This window comes from Hemicordylus capensis, chromosome 5 (genome assembly GCF_027244095.1).
Source record: "Hemicordylus capensis ecotype Gifberg chromosome 5, rHemCap1.1.pri, whole genome shotgun sequence".
In the NCBI taxonomy this organism is placed as follows: Eukaryota; Metazoa; Chordata; class Lepidosauria; order Squamata; family Cordylidae; genus Hemicordylus; species Hemicordylus capensis.
Genome location: NC_069661.1, coordinates 136,365,511 through 136,382,548, shown reverse-complemented (window position 1 = coordinate 136,382,548; position 17,038 = coordinate 136,365,511). Strand labels below are relative to the sequence as shown.

The window sequence follows — 17,038 nt, the reverse complement described above, 5'->3', positions numbered from 1 at the left end:
AATGTAAATAGTTGTAATTATATATCCTATATCTGTGAGCTAGATTAGTACGCATGTACATTATAGGCTCTGTGTAACTGTGTATATTTTCCATCCTTTCTTCTGATTATAGGCAATCCCCAGGTCTCTGAGAACCAGGGGCAGCCATCTGCAATGGGATGCAATGGTACGTTACTTTTCTCTCTATGATAGTTTATGATCATGCTGTTACAAGCAGTTTAACAAAGAATCTCTCTCTCTCTCTCTCTCTCTCTCTCCACAGTTAAACAGGTAACTGTTGAATTGCCAGAGATCATTATCACAGATGAAGATCTTTCAGGTTAGAAAACAAGCTCTAACTAACACATTGATGATGAAAGAAATATGTTATAGGCTCTGTGTAACTGTATATATTTTCCATCCTGATTATAGGCAACTCCAGGTCTCTGAGAACCAAGGGCATCCATCTGCAATGCGATGCAATGGCAAGTTACTTTTCTCTCTATGATAGTTTATGATCATGCTGTTACAAACAGTTTAACAGAGAATCCCCCCCCCCACACACACACAGTTAAACAGGTAGCTGGGGATTCTGGTGTTATCAACAGCGTACAGGAGCTTCCAGGTAAGAAAATAACAACCCCTAACTAACACATTGATTATGAAACAAATATGTTATAGGCTCTGTGTAACAATATTTTATTTATTTTTTAATCACAGTGGAACCAAATACCTCTGAAGGAGGAGGGGGAGTGAAAAGATGTTTGAAAAGAAGGCATCTTGGCCTGTGTAAGAGAAACAAAATATTAATCCTAATAAATTTATTTATTTGATTTCTATACTGTCCACCCATAAGTGGCTCAGGATGGTTTACACTGTGAAATAATAAAATAAGATGGTGTCCTGTCCCCAAAGGGGACAATCTAAAAAGAAACATGATAGATACAAGCAACAGTCATAGACCTGTATAAATAAATATATTCATAAGCTATAAGGTCTTGAGGAATAAACATATGTATCTTGTTCTTGTTTATAGCTCGTCTGTCAGAAGGAGCTCCTCCCGTGAAGAAATAAAAAAAACAGGGCCGTGAGAAATCGGGTAATTGATCTTTGTATTAGCACCTCAGCCCCTGTAATGCATTGGGTAGCAACCTTAACACATAATTATGAGTTTGGAGATCACCAGGTGTATTAGTTTTTTAAACTAGACTAGAATTATAACAGTAGCCGGGATGGGGTGGGTGGGGGTTTGGGCTTATAGTTTTCTAATGCCCGTGTATGTGTTCTTGACTTTAGAACTTGCTGATGATGCAGTGCAACAGAGTCCTGATCAAGCCAAGGTGACCAAATTTGCACAGGAAATAACTGCAGCTGGTGAATGTCTAGGTCAGTTGAGCCGCAAGATAACAGAACATGAAAACAGCATTGCAGAGAAGCAGAAAATTGTCATGAGGTTCAAGCAGTACCAATCATGCATAACAGAACTGCTTGCAGGAGATGTCAGAAAATACGATCTGCCAGGCATGGCGGACTTTCTGAAAGATATTAAAAATGAACTGATGTATCCCTATAGCGACACTACATGTACCACACAGTGGGGAGGGGGTAGGAAACTAAACTCTGATACACAAACTGATTCTGTCTCTGTACAATCTACAGAAGCAGAAACAGAAGCTCTCCCTGAAACACAACACAGTGTTGATTCAGCTGCGGGTTCCCACTCAGACACTGATGATGAATCAGATGGTGGTGGTGGTGTGTACTTAGAGCCTATCAGGAATTGGGAAAGGATCAACAACCATTACAGGGCCCGTGAAATGTATTTTGAATTTCGTTTTGTGAATTTACATAGAGCACGCTCCTATCATGAAGCCATTGCAGGAATACACACAGCTATTCAGAGTCTACTAGACACTGTAAATAGGGTGATAAGGGCCCAATGATTATGTTCAACTCAGATTACAGGGCAACCGCCTGAATAATCCTCTGTTTATGGTTAGAAGAAACAGGAATTAGTTGAATGCTGAGGAATACTTAGCAGCCATTAGCAACTTACTCCAAAGTTATGCAGAAATCTTGGGGGATGATACTTTAAGGTTAAATGTTGTAATAGTAAACCCTCCAGAAGGGGGCGCCAGAAGGTCTATAATGACCATCCCTTTTAGTTCTATCATAGAGAGAAAACAACAACATTTGATTGATGCTCATATACATGGTACCAATCTTTGTTTTGCCAGTGGGGTCCTGGCCCTCCTGTCTAATAGTCCTACTTGAACAAATAATAGCTGATGCTGAGAAAATGCACATGGACCTTGGTTGGACACCTCAGAAAAAGGTTTCCCTACCTGATGTATCAGCTGTTGAACAGTATTTACAGGTCAAGATACCCGTAGTTCACTGGAATGGCACTAAGTGAGGGATTTTTAAAACTGATGAGCAAAACTACACAGACACATGCTACATGCTGCTGTACAATGATCACTATTATGGGATTAAGAATATTGGTGGCTTCTTTGCGTCCAGAAACTTTTGTCAGATATGCAATACCCCCTATTCTCACACACATGATTGTCTGTAGATGTGTCGGTGCTGTTTGAGAAAAGAGTGCCATAAAAAAGTAGGGAAAATACACAGATGCCCCACATGCAAACTATAGTGCAGATCCAAGGCCTGTCTAACCAGACACAAAAAACTTGCATCAGAGGAAAAGGTAGATTGCACTCTGAGAATATTATGTTCAAAATGTGATCATTATGTAGAGTTAGACCATGAAGCTAAACGAAAATGTCAAGGTTAACAGTGCAAAACATGTTATGAACATTTTGAGGATATTGAAAATCATAACTGCTACCTAGGGAAAATTAAGCAGCTTAAACTATCCATCAGATATGTCTTTTATGATTGTGAGTGTAGACAGGAAAGTGGCATACATATACCAAATCTTATTGTAGCAAAAGCTTTTAAAGGTGAAACAGTGAAATCAGTTCCTGAAAAGAAATGGCGACCCACTGTTGAGACTTGGGAATTTAAGGGTGACACATGTCTAGAGGACTTTGTTCGGACATTTACCTCAGACTTGAATTTTAAGAAAACCCATTTCATATGCCATAATTTTCGGGGATATGATGCTTATCTAATCCTAGGGGGGATACTCAAAGAAAAGTTTGATGTTGATATGATTACCCAAGGTGGCAAGGTGATATGTATAACTATCAAAAGATTGGGTATAAAATTTTTGGACTCCCTATGTCATTTACCAATGGCCCTGGCGAAGTTACCCAAAGCCATGGGCTTCCAAGAGGCTAAAGGATATTTCCCCCATTTCTTTAATACCAAAGAAAATTGGGAATATGTAGGGGAGATGCCTGACCCTACATTTTATGGTGTTGACACCATGATGCCCAGTGAAAAGACAGAGTTCCTGGCTTGGTATGAACAGAACAAGTCAAACACCTTTGACCTGCAGAAGGAACTGACAGCTTACTGTCATCAAGATGTAAACATCTTAGAGCAGGTCTGCACAAAATATAGACATGAGCTCATAGCAATGACCCTTCAATCAGTCCCTGTGCGCAAAGGTAAGAAATGGGTCTTTGAGTGTGTGGGTACTGATCCTTTTCAATAACTCACCTTGGCTAGTGTGTGCTTAAAAATGTATCGCTACAAGTTTCTTGTGGAGGGCAGGATTGCAATACCCTCTCCAGATAATTATCACAAGCAGTGTAAAAGATTCTTCACTCCATCTATTCAGTGGTTGGCATACATAGAGCAGAAAGAAAAGATAGATATTCAGCATGCTTTGAAGGGCGGGGAATTTAAAGTTGCAATCCCCAGAAACCTAAGTCGTGTTGAAGATGAAGCCAAAGAGTATTATCTCGATGGCTATTCTGTAATAGATGGTAAGAAGACAGCCTTTGAGTTTAATGGCTGCTTTTGGCATGGCTATCCCCAATATTATGATTCACAGACCCAACACCCCCTGCTGGCCAAAACATATGAATTTCTTCACAATGGTACAGAAAGAAAAGCAGCTGTGCTAAAGAAGATGGGTTTTGAAGTCAGATCTATATGGGAGCATGAGTGGAAAAAGATCTTAAGAACCTCTGAAGAAGTGCAGTTTCTTGGCAGAGCAGCAGTTTCCAGAGCCTCTGCAGCCCAGGGATGCATTATTCAGGGGTAGGACAGGCTGTGTTAGCTTATATTACAAAGCAAAGAGGGATGAACAGATCCATTATAGGGATTTTACAAGCCTGTACCCTTTTATTATGAAACAAAGAGAGTACCCTCTGGGTCATCCCAAAATCATTTATGAGAACTTTGGACCCCTCTCTGACTATTTTGGCTTAGCCAAAGTGAAAGTCTGCACACCCCGGGTGTCGTCCCCCCCCCGTACTACCCATCAAGGTAGGCGGAAAACTCATGTTCCCTCTATGCAGGACCTGTGCAACTAATAAACAGTTGGAAGAATGTGCACACACTAATGAGGAGCAGTCTCTTATTGGAACATGGTGTACAGTCGAACTGATGGAGGCTATGGCCAGGGGGTATACAGTTGTGAAAATCTATGAGGTGTGGCATTTTGAAAATAAATCTGACAAACTCTTCACAGGTTATATTAATACCTTTCTCAGGCAGAAGCAGGAAATGGGGTTTCCCCAGTGGTGTGTTAGTGCAGAGGAAAAAGAGAAATACATCCACGATTACCATAAAAGAGAAGGAGTGCTCTTGCGCCAGGATCAGATTGGTGTCAACCCCACAAAATGTCAAATCGCCAAATTGTTTTTAAATTCTTTGTGGGGCAAGTTTGCTCAGAGAACAAACCTGCCTAACACAACCATTCTGAGGGACCCTGATAAGTTTTTTCACTATCTGTTTTCAGATAAGTATGAGGTTTCAATGTGTGAGTTTATTGATGATGACACATTCTGTGTTTGTTGGAAACATGCCCAAGACCGCATAACAACCTCAGGTACCACCAATGTTTTCGTAGCCTGTTTTACAACCGCCTATGGGCGTTTGGAGTTGTACCAACTATTACACAAACTACAAGAGTGTCGTTTATACCATGATACAGATTCTGTGATATTCGTAAGCCATGAAGGTTTGTACAACTCACCCCTCAGTGATTTTTTAGGGGAGCTGACAAGCGAACTGCCCTCAGATCAACACATCACTGAGTTCGTGAGCACTGGTCCTAAATCTTACGGGTACAAGCTGTCTGGGGGTGAGACCTGTGTAAAAGTCAAGGGAATAACTTTGAATTTTGCTAACAATCAAAATTTTTTGCCAGTCTCAAAGATCTGGTCTTTGCCTACACTGCTGGTGAGGACCCTCCGTGTGAGATTGTAGTGGAACAGAAAGGTATAGTAAGGAACAAAAAGCAGTGGAGGCTCGAAACAAAAACTCTAAGGAAAACACAGAGGGTTGTTTTTGACAAACGTGTCATTGTTGACGGGTTTAAAATGGTGCCTTATGGTTTTTAAATGAATATCCACTGGCAGCACGCCTTCTCAGCCATTCTGGCTGGTCCTAGTAACTGTGGCAAAAGCTTTTTTGTAAAAAAAACATGTTGGACAATGCTCACTCTGTCCTATCTGTTCTTCCTGATAAAATTGTATGGTGTTATGCCTGTTGGCAGCCTCTGTATAAAGAGCTGTCCTGTAAATATCCAATCATTACCTTTGTGGAGGGTATACCCTTGCAGCTGACAGATGATGAGCTGTTACCCCCCAATAAAAACTGCTTTCTTGTACTGGATGACCTTATGGCTTATTGTTCTGACAACATTCAGACTGAAAAGGGGTTTACTCAATACGTTCACCACAGGAACCTGAGTATATTTTTCATTACACAAAATGTATTCTGTAAAGGAAAAGCTACACGTACCATAAGCCTTAATGCTAAGTATATGGTACTCTTCAAAAATCCTAGGGATAAGTTACAGATTGTAACTTATTTCCCAGGAAATTTTCCCAGGAAATGTCAGATATTTCATGGAGGCATACGCTGATGCTACTCAAAAGCCCCATGGTTATCTGGTTGTGGATTTAAATCCTGAAACCCCAGAATCCTACAGGCTCAGAAGTGGCCTTCCTCCCCCTGACTGGCCAGTGGTGTACACCATGAAGAAAGTACAGACTGGGTACAAAAGGGGAGGTCTTTAATCTTTGGTGGCACATATTACAGCCAGGTCTCCTCTGAGGGACATCATGTCTAAATGCATGAAGAGGAATCTTGCCCTCTTAAAACTTCTTATTAAGGCTCCTCCAAGTCAGAGAAAATCCATTTTATGCTCAGCGTCTGATGACCTAATTGCAGCTATATCAGAGATAGCGTTGAACACCTTGAAAGGGAACATTCCTTTATCCGCAAGACAGGTGCACGTACTAAGAAGGCAGCTCAGCTTAATTAAAAACCTGAGTAACAAACGTGTGTATCTAAGAAAAAAGAAGCTGCTTGTAAAATAATCTGGGGGATTTCTTGCTCCTCTCTTAAGCATTGCCATTCCTCTGATAACTGGTCTTTTAACTAGACGCTAATGGAACACGCTGAAAAAATGTTCTTGGTTCCTAAAAGTCAATTAGAAGTTTTAAAGTAATTTTCCCAAGGAGGAAAACATCAGAACTGCTGCTATCTATGCTTTAGATGCAGAAATGCAAGGGGTTCTTCAGAGGACAGGTTTAACAGAATATGAAAAAGCTAAACTCTATGAAGCTCTACTTCAAAAATATTTAACCCACGTAAGAAAGGGCAATGAAGAGAAAGGAAAACTAAACCTGTTTCTACCACAACCCGAGATGCCTGCTGCTGAAGTTCCACATAGCTCTGATCCCTCCTTTCAGGAGATCTTGGACACTTTGCCTGTGCGCTCTAGGAACTCAGCAAAGATTTTGTTAAACAAGCTGAGGCAGAATGCTGCAGTTACAGCGTGGGATGAGAGGGGTTGTTTTGTCTATAAGGGGGCTGCTGTTGAGGGTTCTAACATGGTGGACCTGATCAAAGAATTCACCCAAGTTCATGCACTGCATTCCAAACGCTTCCCTAAAGGCTGGGATCTGTTCATGAGCAGTTTGGCAAAGTTAAATGTCCCTATCTCTATTGCAGGAAACCATACCAGCAGGGAGTTTTTGGAGCATGTGAAGAATCCTACCCCTGCAGCTAGCCCTCTACCCTTAACTCCTACACCCAGGACTTCTAAAATACCCGTGAGACCTGATATATATATATATATCATATATATATATATATATATATATATATATATATATATATATATATATATCTCATATATATATATATATATATATATATATATCTCATATATATATATATATATATATATATATATATATATATATATATATATCTCATATATATATCACATATATCACATATATATGTGATATATATATCACATATATATGACATATATATATATCACATATATATACATATATCACATATATATATCACATATATATATCATATCATATATATATCATATATATATCATATATATATATATATATATATATATATATATATATATATATATATATATATCAGGTCTCACGGGTATTTTAGAAGTCCTGGGTGTAGGAGTTATGCCCGGGAAGGGAGGTTTTTAAATAAAGGCTCTTATACAAGAGCCTTTGGCAATATATATATAAACAAAAGTGTCAAATAAAATTTTTCTCTGAAATATATTTTACAGGCTGGTAGTTGCTGCTTTGCGGGTAAGGAAGACACAAGCACACACACATATACTCTTTTTTAAAAGCCTCAAGGCTTACTTTATTCTGTGAAAATCAGTGCAAGATCCACACACTTGTGTGTTTTGAAAACAATTTGGGGCATGTCTGGGCATGCATTTCTTTTTCTTAACATACAGCTCAACCATTTGGTCATTTCTTTCTAAATCCTCAGAATACAATTCTTGAATCTGTTTAAATGTTAACCCCTTACTCCTCTGTTGCAGAAAAAACACACAGTGGTAGCCACATGTCACGGAATCTGGAGCTTGTAGCTGACGTCGTTGACAGATTGTCTGGTTGGCATTTTTTCTTAAGAAATTCATGATAGTTTTGGGAAACAGAGGGTGATTTGGGGAGTGTCCATAAGAATCAAAAAATTCTCCCCGGTTGTCCTCTGTCAAGTAGATGGCAAGCCAGTGCTCTCCTGGGAGGTTGTGGGGATGGGTGTTAACTACAAGACCAGCCGGTCTTTGTAGCAGTCTCTTTCTTGGCATCCTATCATTAGGAAAGACTCCAAAGAAGGTCTTTTGGGAGCAGGGGCTTACAGACAACACACACGTTAACTGTATGCTATCCTTTTCATATATAGTCAAACAGCACATTCCTCCTGTGATTTATCTCTATGAGATTATCGAATACTGCATACACAAGCATGTTGATTGTTGTCTGTAGGGGTCTGGCAAAACGTATTTCTGCTCTCAGGTTCCCTGTTTTAATCAGGGAATAGTGACCCCCACATTCTTGGTCTGGAGTCGGATCAAATGCTAGCAGTGTGTAGCCCTTCCTATATTCTTCCCTGTTAATGAGCAGTGCTCTATCTTCCAGATGCTTACCAGTGGCCTGCGCAAGGCCCATGTACTCACGGACACAATTACCAGTTTGAAAGTCAGGCTGGTAAGGCTTCATGGGCACAGGGGTGCTGTCCATATAAAGACATGCAAAGTTAATTTCATAATGCTTGAAATTGAAGGGTTTTTTAGAGAATGACCCACTAAAGGAATCATTATCCACAAAACCAATTATGACAGTTTTTGGTAGTTGTCCTAAAAATAAATTTTCCTGATTGCTGACACAACTTCCGATCGGAATGCTAAACACTTTCATACTCACACGGTCCACAGGGTATTTCGCATTGGCTGTGAGCAAAGCCTCTGCATGTGCTAACCGCACAACAGGGTTCAGGTAACATTTCTTGATAAAGAGAGAAGCTGACACTATCTGCAACTTGTATCTGGGATTAGCCCCTTCAGCCATCAAACAGAATGCATCCTTGCTGCGTGTTAGCTTAATTTTCACGTCTACACCGTTTAAAAGTAGTTTTTCTTGAAAAAACAGATCTGCATGAAGATGCCCCAGCAGATCTACCTTCCGGCTTCTAGCTGTAAAGGCCGCCCTGTCTACAAATCCAGAATTTTCACCGTCCAAAGTTCGGACGTCATGATGGACTGCCGTGTCCTTATAAAATAAACCTGCTGAGAATTGGGTGGCTAGGGTGTTTTCGCTGTAATTCATCATAGTTTCGATGATTGCCCTGTAGGGATAGGTACTGCTGCTCTGACTGACAATTCGGTCTCCCAGGGTTACATCCACCTGGCTAAACATGGTCACAATAGGGTAATTCACTAGCCCTACTGCTGCATCCTGGGCAAGAGCTGTTCCATCCTCATTGACAATTCTACAGCAAACGTATAAAAGCATGTTATTTAAGTCCATGTAAAAATCCCCTGACCCTGCAATAAAGAAATCCAGAGGGGCGTTGTCTGCCAGAGCTGTTAAGGGTGGCACTTCAACATACACGCTTCTTTCAATACTGGTTTGTGTCGGAGCAATTTGAAACAGGTCCAGTTCAGACTTGAGAGAGCTGCTATGTATAAAAGCCATTGTGTTTTTTAAAAGATATCACCAGCGGAGCCTTTCCTCTTCCTCTTAGGTCCTCGTTTACGCTTATGAGCCTTCGGCTGTCTCACAGCTTTTCTTTTAAGAGGACAGGGAGGTCCCGTTAGTTGCACACGTGATGCTTTCCATTTTCTCTTGATATACATGAGCCCTGATCCTCCTTGGGTGGTTGGGGTATGGGCCATCCTATTCACAACTGCTTGAGTGATGTGACCAGCAACGTCTTTAGCAATACCTTGGGCAGCTGTTTTAAAGTGTGGTTTAATGATCCCCAACCCCTTTATCAAAAGGGGTGCTGCCACCCTGAATAGGCTCCGGAATATATCACCTATGCCAGCACCATACATAGTGGTTAGAGTGCTGGACTAGGACCTGGGAGACCCGAGTTCAAATCCCCATTCAGCCATGATACTAGCTGGGTGACTCTGGGCCAGTCACTTCTCTCTCAGCCTAACCTACTTCACAGGGTTGTTGTGAAAGAGAAACTCAAGTATGTAGCACACCACTCTGGGCTCCTTGGAGGAAGAGCGGGATATAAATGTAAAAATAATAACAACAACAACAAACAACAACAACAACAACAACTGGAGAGGGCCCTTCCTGCCTGGGCCCTGTAATAGTTTTTGTAAAGGGTGGGATCCCCATAACTTTTCAGAGTTGGCATTTATTATTATTTTTTAAATGCGCACCTCTCTGGGGACGAAAGTGCAGCTTCACAATCACCTTGCCAAAACGGAATGATACATTTCGGTCTTGGTCATTCTTTATTTCTACCGTTATCGTGTAAATGTGGTGTTTGCTCACTGGGCTATAGTGGGGCTTATCATAGACAATGGTAACACATTCCCCATTTTTCCCTTGTAGGGGTACGTTCCGCAAAAGGCGCACATAGTGGTCTCCCACTATGTGATGTTCCACAATGTCTGTATAAACAAACAGTGTGTTAAACCCACCAGTTATGTCTGCAGGGAAAAGGAATATTTTGGTAGGTGTGTCAGGATGGAGTCCTAATATGTGGGCTAATTCTGCTTCCGCTGAAAAAGTAAAAGCATTGTCACAACTAATGATCTGTATATATGAACTCACAGGGTCATGTTTCAGGTTCGTACCCTCCATGGCTGCCTTGGTGCTTGCAATTTCATTAATATCGTCAACCAAATCTGTAATGTTTGGGTAATACCCCTTTCATACAGTGAAGATCCGCGTCCTTGGCCACCTGGTATATTCAAAGGGTGTATCCGCTGAAATAGTGTTCCAGCTGTGCAGGTACTGTATCTCAACCAGGCCCACTTCCCACTCTCCGGGAAGATCCAGGGGCTTTGCTAATTGGATAGTGTAGACCGAACTAATGTTCTGTGGGAAGGCCTTACGGCTGGCATTACAGAGTAGAGTAACATAAAACCCTCTGCCTGTCATTCTACACCTGTTTGCATAGATCTGAAGCAGGCACCCAGCTGTTGAACTTATCAGGCCAACCTGCCCACTTCACTAAATGTTGTTTTACTCTTCTACATCCTTTTGTATCTATAATTTTTTCAACCCTGTATACCTTTTCCACCCCCTCTTTAACTTTCTGCATTTCTTCCAGATAGAAGCTGCCGAGAACAGCCTCCCCCATGTAATCTTTTAACAGGTAAACAGGTCTTTCACTTCTTCTGATGACTTGGTCCACTATAAACAATTCTGTGGTGTAGTTCTGTTCATAGCCTTTCTCAAACATTCCTTTAATCTTTGAAATCCTAACATGATCACCTTTTTTTAGCATAAGAGTCTTGGCTTTTTTGTGGCTAGTGTTACCGTAAACAGTTTTCCATACAGACAACTCATTGGAAGGTTCAACATCCACAGGCCTGTTTTGTATGGTTCCGTGAAAACTGTGGTTATAGCTCTTTATGAGTTCAGGTAAAACATCAATATATTTGAAGGTGTTGTGAGCTGTGAAATACCTCCACATTCGTGTTTTTAGTGTTCGGTTAAAACGTTCAACCACAGCAGCTTTGACATCATTGTTCATGATGTAATGGTGTATTTCTTGTTCCTTTAATAGGCCCCCTACTGTCTTATTTAAAAATTCACCCCCTCTGTCCGTCTGGAGCTTTCTAGGTTTTCGGCCTTCACTGAAAATAGCTTTAAAAGCCCTTGCCACTTCCCTGCCCTTTTTGTCTTTTAGAGGTACACACCATGTGTATTTAGATAGAATATCCACAACTGTCAATATGTACTTGTAGTCATTGTTGTATTTAGATAACTGTTGCATGTCCACTAGATCAGCTTGCCATTGTACATCAACCCCTGAAACAACCGTCTTGTTTCTTTTAAATTGTATCCTCGCAGGTTTATGCAGAGTGTAAGCATCCTGCTCTGACCACCATGTCTTAACTTGGCTTTTACTCAGCTCTTTAGTGTTCTGCCTGGCCTCTTGAAATAGAGGGTCTACACCACCGTAGCTCCCTATGTTCCCTGGTGTATAATATATTTTCTTTAGGATTTTCTCCTGTTCCGCCATGGTGCTACTTAACACAGGTATGAACACACATTTTTAAAAACATAATTCTTTTATTGCTCGTTTTCAGTACAGACACATGAGATACAGGAAACGTTGACATTGCCAAGATGCATGTTCTCAAAGGTCCTGGCCTGTACAAAAAAGAGGGGACAATACTTTAATAAAACTGGGCAATAAGTAAAACAAACTAAACATACAAAATAAAACACATATGGCTCACCATCTTGGGAATCTCCTCATTTACATTTAGCTCTTCGGGCATGGCCGTGGTAACCAGACCACTATCCATACATTCCTCCCCACCTTCAGCTGCTGATGTAACGCTTACATCCCTGAAGTAATCATCTGTAGGGCTGGCAGGCAATGGTGTCTCACAATCTTTGCACAACCAACAACGCTGCTTGGCACACAGGGACTCCCTAAGCCTGTTTGACATGAAAGATAGGGAGCCACACTCATCAACACCCTTATCCAGCTGATGCTTCTTATTCACCCTTTTTTTCCCTACGCAGCTTTGGTTTCACAGGAGCTTCTGTTTCAGAATCTGATGATGATGAACTCACATTTCTGTGCTTTAGGGCTGTTCCTGGTGGTTCTCGGCTCTCAGATTCCCACTCTACTTGAGGATCTCTGTTCTCCGTTTCCATAGTCACACCTTCAGGAGGAGCACAGGAGTCCAGATCTTGTCCATCTTTCAGGCTCGAGGGTGGAGAGTAGGAGAGGCTCCTCATTACACTATATTTGGAACTAGGGGTGTGCACGGAACCGCAGAGCTGCGGTCCGGCACTGTGGGGTGGGTTCCTTTAAGGGCGGGGAGGGTTTACTTACCCCCCCCTGCCACTTGCCCCTGTCCAGCGCGCGTATTTAATGTAATAATTGGGGCAGCAGGATACTTCCCTGCTGCCCCTTGTCCCTCTGCAATGCCGCCAGCTTTGACTCACAGTTTTGAAAGTAATTACTGCTGCCCAGTGCCAATAATGAAGTTGAAGAAGAAGCCGGCCTCCACTTCGGCGCCTCTCCGCCCGGCGGCTCCCCCAGGAGCCTCCGCCGCCTCCCAGCAGCCACTGAGAGCGGCTCTGCCATGGAGGAAGCGCCGCAGTGCCGCGGCAACCCTCACTTCCGGCTACCATGCGACTTTCCCCCACATACAGAGTGGCTGCATTCTGCCACTCTGTATGCGGGGGAAGTCGCATGGAAGCCGGAAGTGATGCAACCCTCACTTCCGGCTTCCATGCGACTTCCCCCCGCATACAGAGTGGCAGAATGCAGCCACTCTGTATGTGGGGGAAAGTCGCATGGAAGCCGGAAGTGAGGGTTGCCGCGGCGCCGCGGCGCCGTCCTCCATGGCAGAGCCGCTCTCAGTGGCTGCTGGGAGGCGGCGGAGGCTCCTGGGGGAGCCGCCGGGCGGAGAGGCGCCGAAGTGGAGGCCGGCTTCTTCTTCAACTTCATTATTGGCACTAGGCAGCAGTAATTACTTTCAAAACTGTGAGTCAAAGCTGGCGGCATTGCAGAGGGACAAGGGGCAGCAGGGAAGTATCCTGCTGCCCCAATTATTACATTAAATACGCGCGCTGGACGGGGGCAAGTGGCGGGGGGGTAAGTAAACCCTCCCCGCCCTTAAAGGAACCCCCCCACCCGGACCCGGACCAGCCAGATCCGAACCGGTCTGGAAAGTCCGGAGGCCTTTACAATGGCTTCCGGACCGGTTCGGACACACCCCTATTTGGAACAACCCCTCTTAGGTTTCATAGGTGCCATCGGTAAAGGCAGGGTCAATGGGCATAAGGGTGTCCTGAAATCAGACACCCTCTCTGCACAAGTGTACAATGACCCCTTTTGCAGGAACCTACACCTGAGCATGCTACTTATGTCCTACAGTATCCCTTTTCAACCAATAAGAGCTCAATGAACGGCAGGGTGGGACCTACTTCCTATAGGTCCTCACATGTCAGGTGGGTAGGCCTCATGGTACAGGAGGAGGGATGCTTTGGGCATGCCTGGGCATGTTCTCTGGAGGACTTTCAACTCCTCCCTGCTGTGACGTCATCATGCCCTTCGATGGGCGGGGCTTCAACTTGCCCTTACTAGGCTCCGGCTTCACCTTGCCCATAGTTCCTTGCCCTTTCTAGGCTATGGCTTCACTTTGCCCTTACTTAGGCTCCTCCTAGGTATGTATATAAACTACTAATATATAAGGGGGACTTTATATGTAGGCCAAGCAAGAATGCAGTCAAAATATTTGTTAGCTTTCAAGGGACTAAGAATATATCTGCACACCATTTTAAAGGAGAATGTAGACGTACCTGTTTTGGGTTCAGAAAAAGACAATGAAGTTGGTTAGGGGGTCTAGAAAACAAGCCCCATGAGGATGGCATACCTGCCAACATGTCCCTATTGTCCATTCATCTGGGATAGGTTGAAGAAACTGGGTATGTTCAGCCTGGAGAAGAGGTCTGAGGGGAGATATGATAGCACTCTTCAAATGCCTGACGGGATTTCACATATGAGAGGGCAAAGATTTACTTTCTGCTGCCCCAGAGGGCAGGGCTAGATATTATGGTCTTAAGTTATAGGAGGATTAACTTTAGAAGCTTCTTAATGGCAAGAGCAGTCTGACAATGGAATCAGTGATCTAAAGGCATGAGTGGACTCTCCCTTACTGGAGATCTTCAAACAGAGGCTATACAGCCAACTGTTGGGGATGCCGTAGCTCTGAACAAAGTCATTGTCTTACATCTGCTAGTGGATTGGGTTTTTGCTTGTACACACTTGAATTCCACACTGCTGCATCCCCAATGTGAAATTCTTTTGTGGGGATAACCACAAAAGGAAAATATGGCTCTGAGGAGGAGGAAGGACCAGGTTCAGCACATGGCAGTAGAGCAGGGTAGTGGGTATGCACAATATTCTGATGGGCAGCTAGCACTGGCCACTCTGCCTCTTTTCTTCTCTTCTGTCTGCAGGCAGCCTGACAACCCCCAATGGAAATCTTCAGGGAGACCAGCAGAGAGGCCTCTGGAAGCTCTGCTCATCCACCAAACAGCTGATAGTCAGGTGCTGTAGAGGAAGCTGTAGCAGCATGTGGAGAGCCTTTCAAAAGCAGGCAATAGCAGGCTAGGATCAAAAGCATGGGTCAGGATTAGTGCACAGGGTGCAAAGCAGGTATCTCAGACTGTGTTGGCTGCAGGGCAGGGAGGCAGGTGCAAGGCCTGCAGGAGTACGGGGCTGGGAGTGATCTAAGGATGGCCCTGGCTGGATGGCTGCTCATGCCTAGGATAGAGGAGGAGGTGGAGGTGATGACAATGGTGGCTCAGACTCATACTATCATCAGTTCTGAAGGTGGTGCTGCTAAATTTGAGGCTGCAGACACATTGGCCAACTCATCCCCTCTCTGATGTCCCCCCCCCACTGCTGCTTCAGCAACTCCTCTTCCAGGCTCAGCTGCAGTGCTGTGAGGGTGAGAAGACCCTGGCCCATTCCCCACCTATATGCCACTTCCTGCAGTCCTTCATTCCCTGTTTAACTATTGCCCAGGAGGAGGAGGATGTGCCCTTCCTTTCACAGAAAGTTGTGCTCTTATCAATTGTTCCCCTTCCTTCCACAGAAAAGTGAAAAAGAGCCAGGAAGGCACTGGAAAGGGAGTGGTTGGCAAGGGTGAGCCACTTCAGATTCTTCTTCATTAGGTTCTCTTCTATGTGTTTGTATAACTGTGACTGACATAGTGTATCACATCTTTGACAGCAGTTTGCAGGAACCAATTGTGTGGTAAGCCTAGTATAATGCTATGCATGCCTACTCAGAAGCAAATATAACCAAGTTAAATTAGATCTAATTTCCTTAGAGGAAGAGCAAGATATAAAATGTAAAAATAATAATAGTCGTCATCATCATCATCATCATGGGAGTTTACTCTCAAGTAAGCATGCATAGGATTGCAGACGTAGTGGTGAAAGACCATCAAGAACAAGAATCTAGTGCAGGCCTGCACAACATAAGGCCCAGGGGCCGGATTTGGCCCGCACCCACAGGGATTGTTTTACTGGCCCTCAGGTAACCTGCAGCAACACAGTAGCTGGAAATTGCCTCATGGCACCATCCTATGCATGCTTTCTCAGCCAAAGCAGTACCATTTTAGATGAACTGAGCAAGAGTCTGCTCCATTTTGTGTGCTATTAGTTCCCACATAGAAACCATTTGCTCTCTTTCTCACCCTGGCTGTAAAAGCCTTGAATTTAGCAACAAGATGCAAATTGCTGCGCCTTCCTACAGGCAGGAACGTTGCTGATAAGGATAGCTCAAACTAGAGAAAAAGTATTTATGACATTAACAAAGAGAGCCATAGAATCTTCAAAGACTAACATAGTGATGTATACAGGAACATAAGAACAGCCCTGCTGGATCAGGCCCAAGGCCCATCTAGTCCAGTGTCCTGTTTCGCACAGTGCCCCATCAGATGCCGCTGGAAGCCACAGGCAGGAGTTGAGGGCATAACCTCCCTCCTGCTGTTACTCCCCCGCAACTGGTACTCAGAGGCATCCTGCCTTTGAGGCTGGAGGTGGCCTGTAGCCCTCCGACTAGTAGCTATTGAGAGACCTCTCCTCCATGAAGTCATCCAAACCCCTCTTAAAGCCATCCAGGTCATTGGCTGTCACCACATCCTGTGGCAGAGTTCCACAAGTGGATCATGTGTTGTGTGAAACAATACTTCCGTTTGTTGGTCCTAGACCTCCTGGCAATCAATTTCATGGAGTGACCCCTGGTTCTAGTGTTGTGTGAGAGGGAAAAGAATTTTTCTCTCTCCACTTTCTCCACACCATGCATGATTTTATAGACCTCTATCATGTCTCCCCGCAGTCATCTTTTTTCTAAACTAAAAAGCCCCAGGTGTTGTAGTCGTGCCTCG

At 43.4% G+C, this 17,038-nt stretch overlaps 1 protein-coding gene across 1 annotated transcript; it reads left to right on the top strand.

The window, feature by feature from the left end:
- Positions 1-714: 714 nt before the first annotated feature.
- LOC128325997 (uncharacterized) lies at positions 715-5,731 on the top strand. Its single transcript, XM_053252008.1, has 3 exons — positions 715-768; positions 1,016-1,078; positions 1,276-5,731. Exon 3 carries the CDS (start codon positions 4,399-4,401, stop codon positions 5,326-5,328), a length of 930 nt encoding a protein of 309 aa, XP_053107983.1. The 5' UTR covers positions 715-768; positions 1,016-1,078; positions 1,276-4,398; the 3' UTR covers positions 5,329-5,731.
- The last annotated feature ends 11,307 nt before the right edge of the window (positions 5,732-17,038 follow it).

What these genes read in the sequence shown, in the direction of transcription:
- LOC128325997 (XM_053252008.1), top strand. Translation starts at nt 4,399, where the DNA reads ATGTTCCCTCTATGCAGGACCTGTGCAACTAATAAACAGTTGGAAGAA.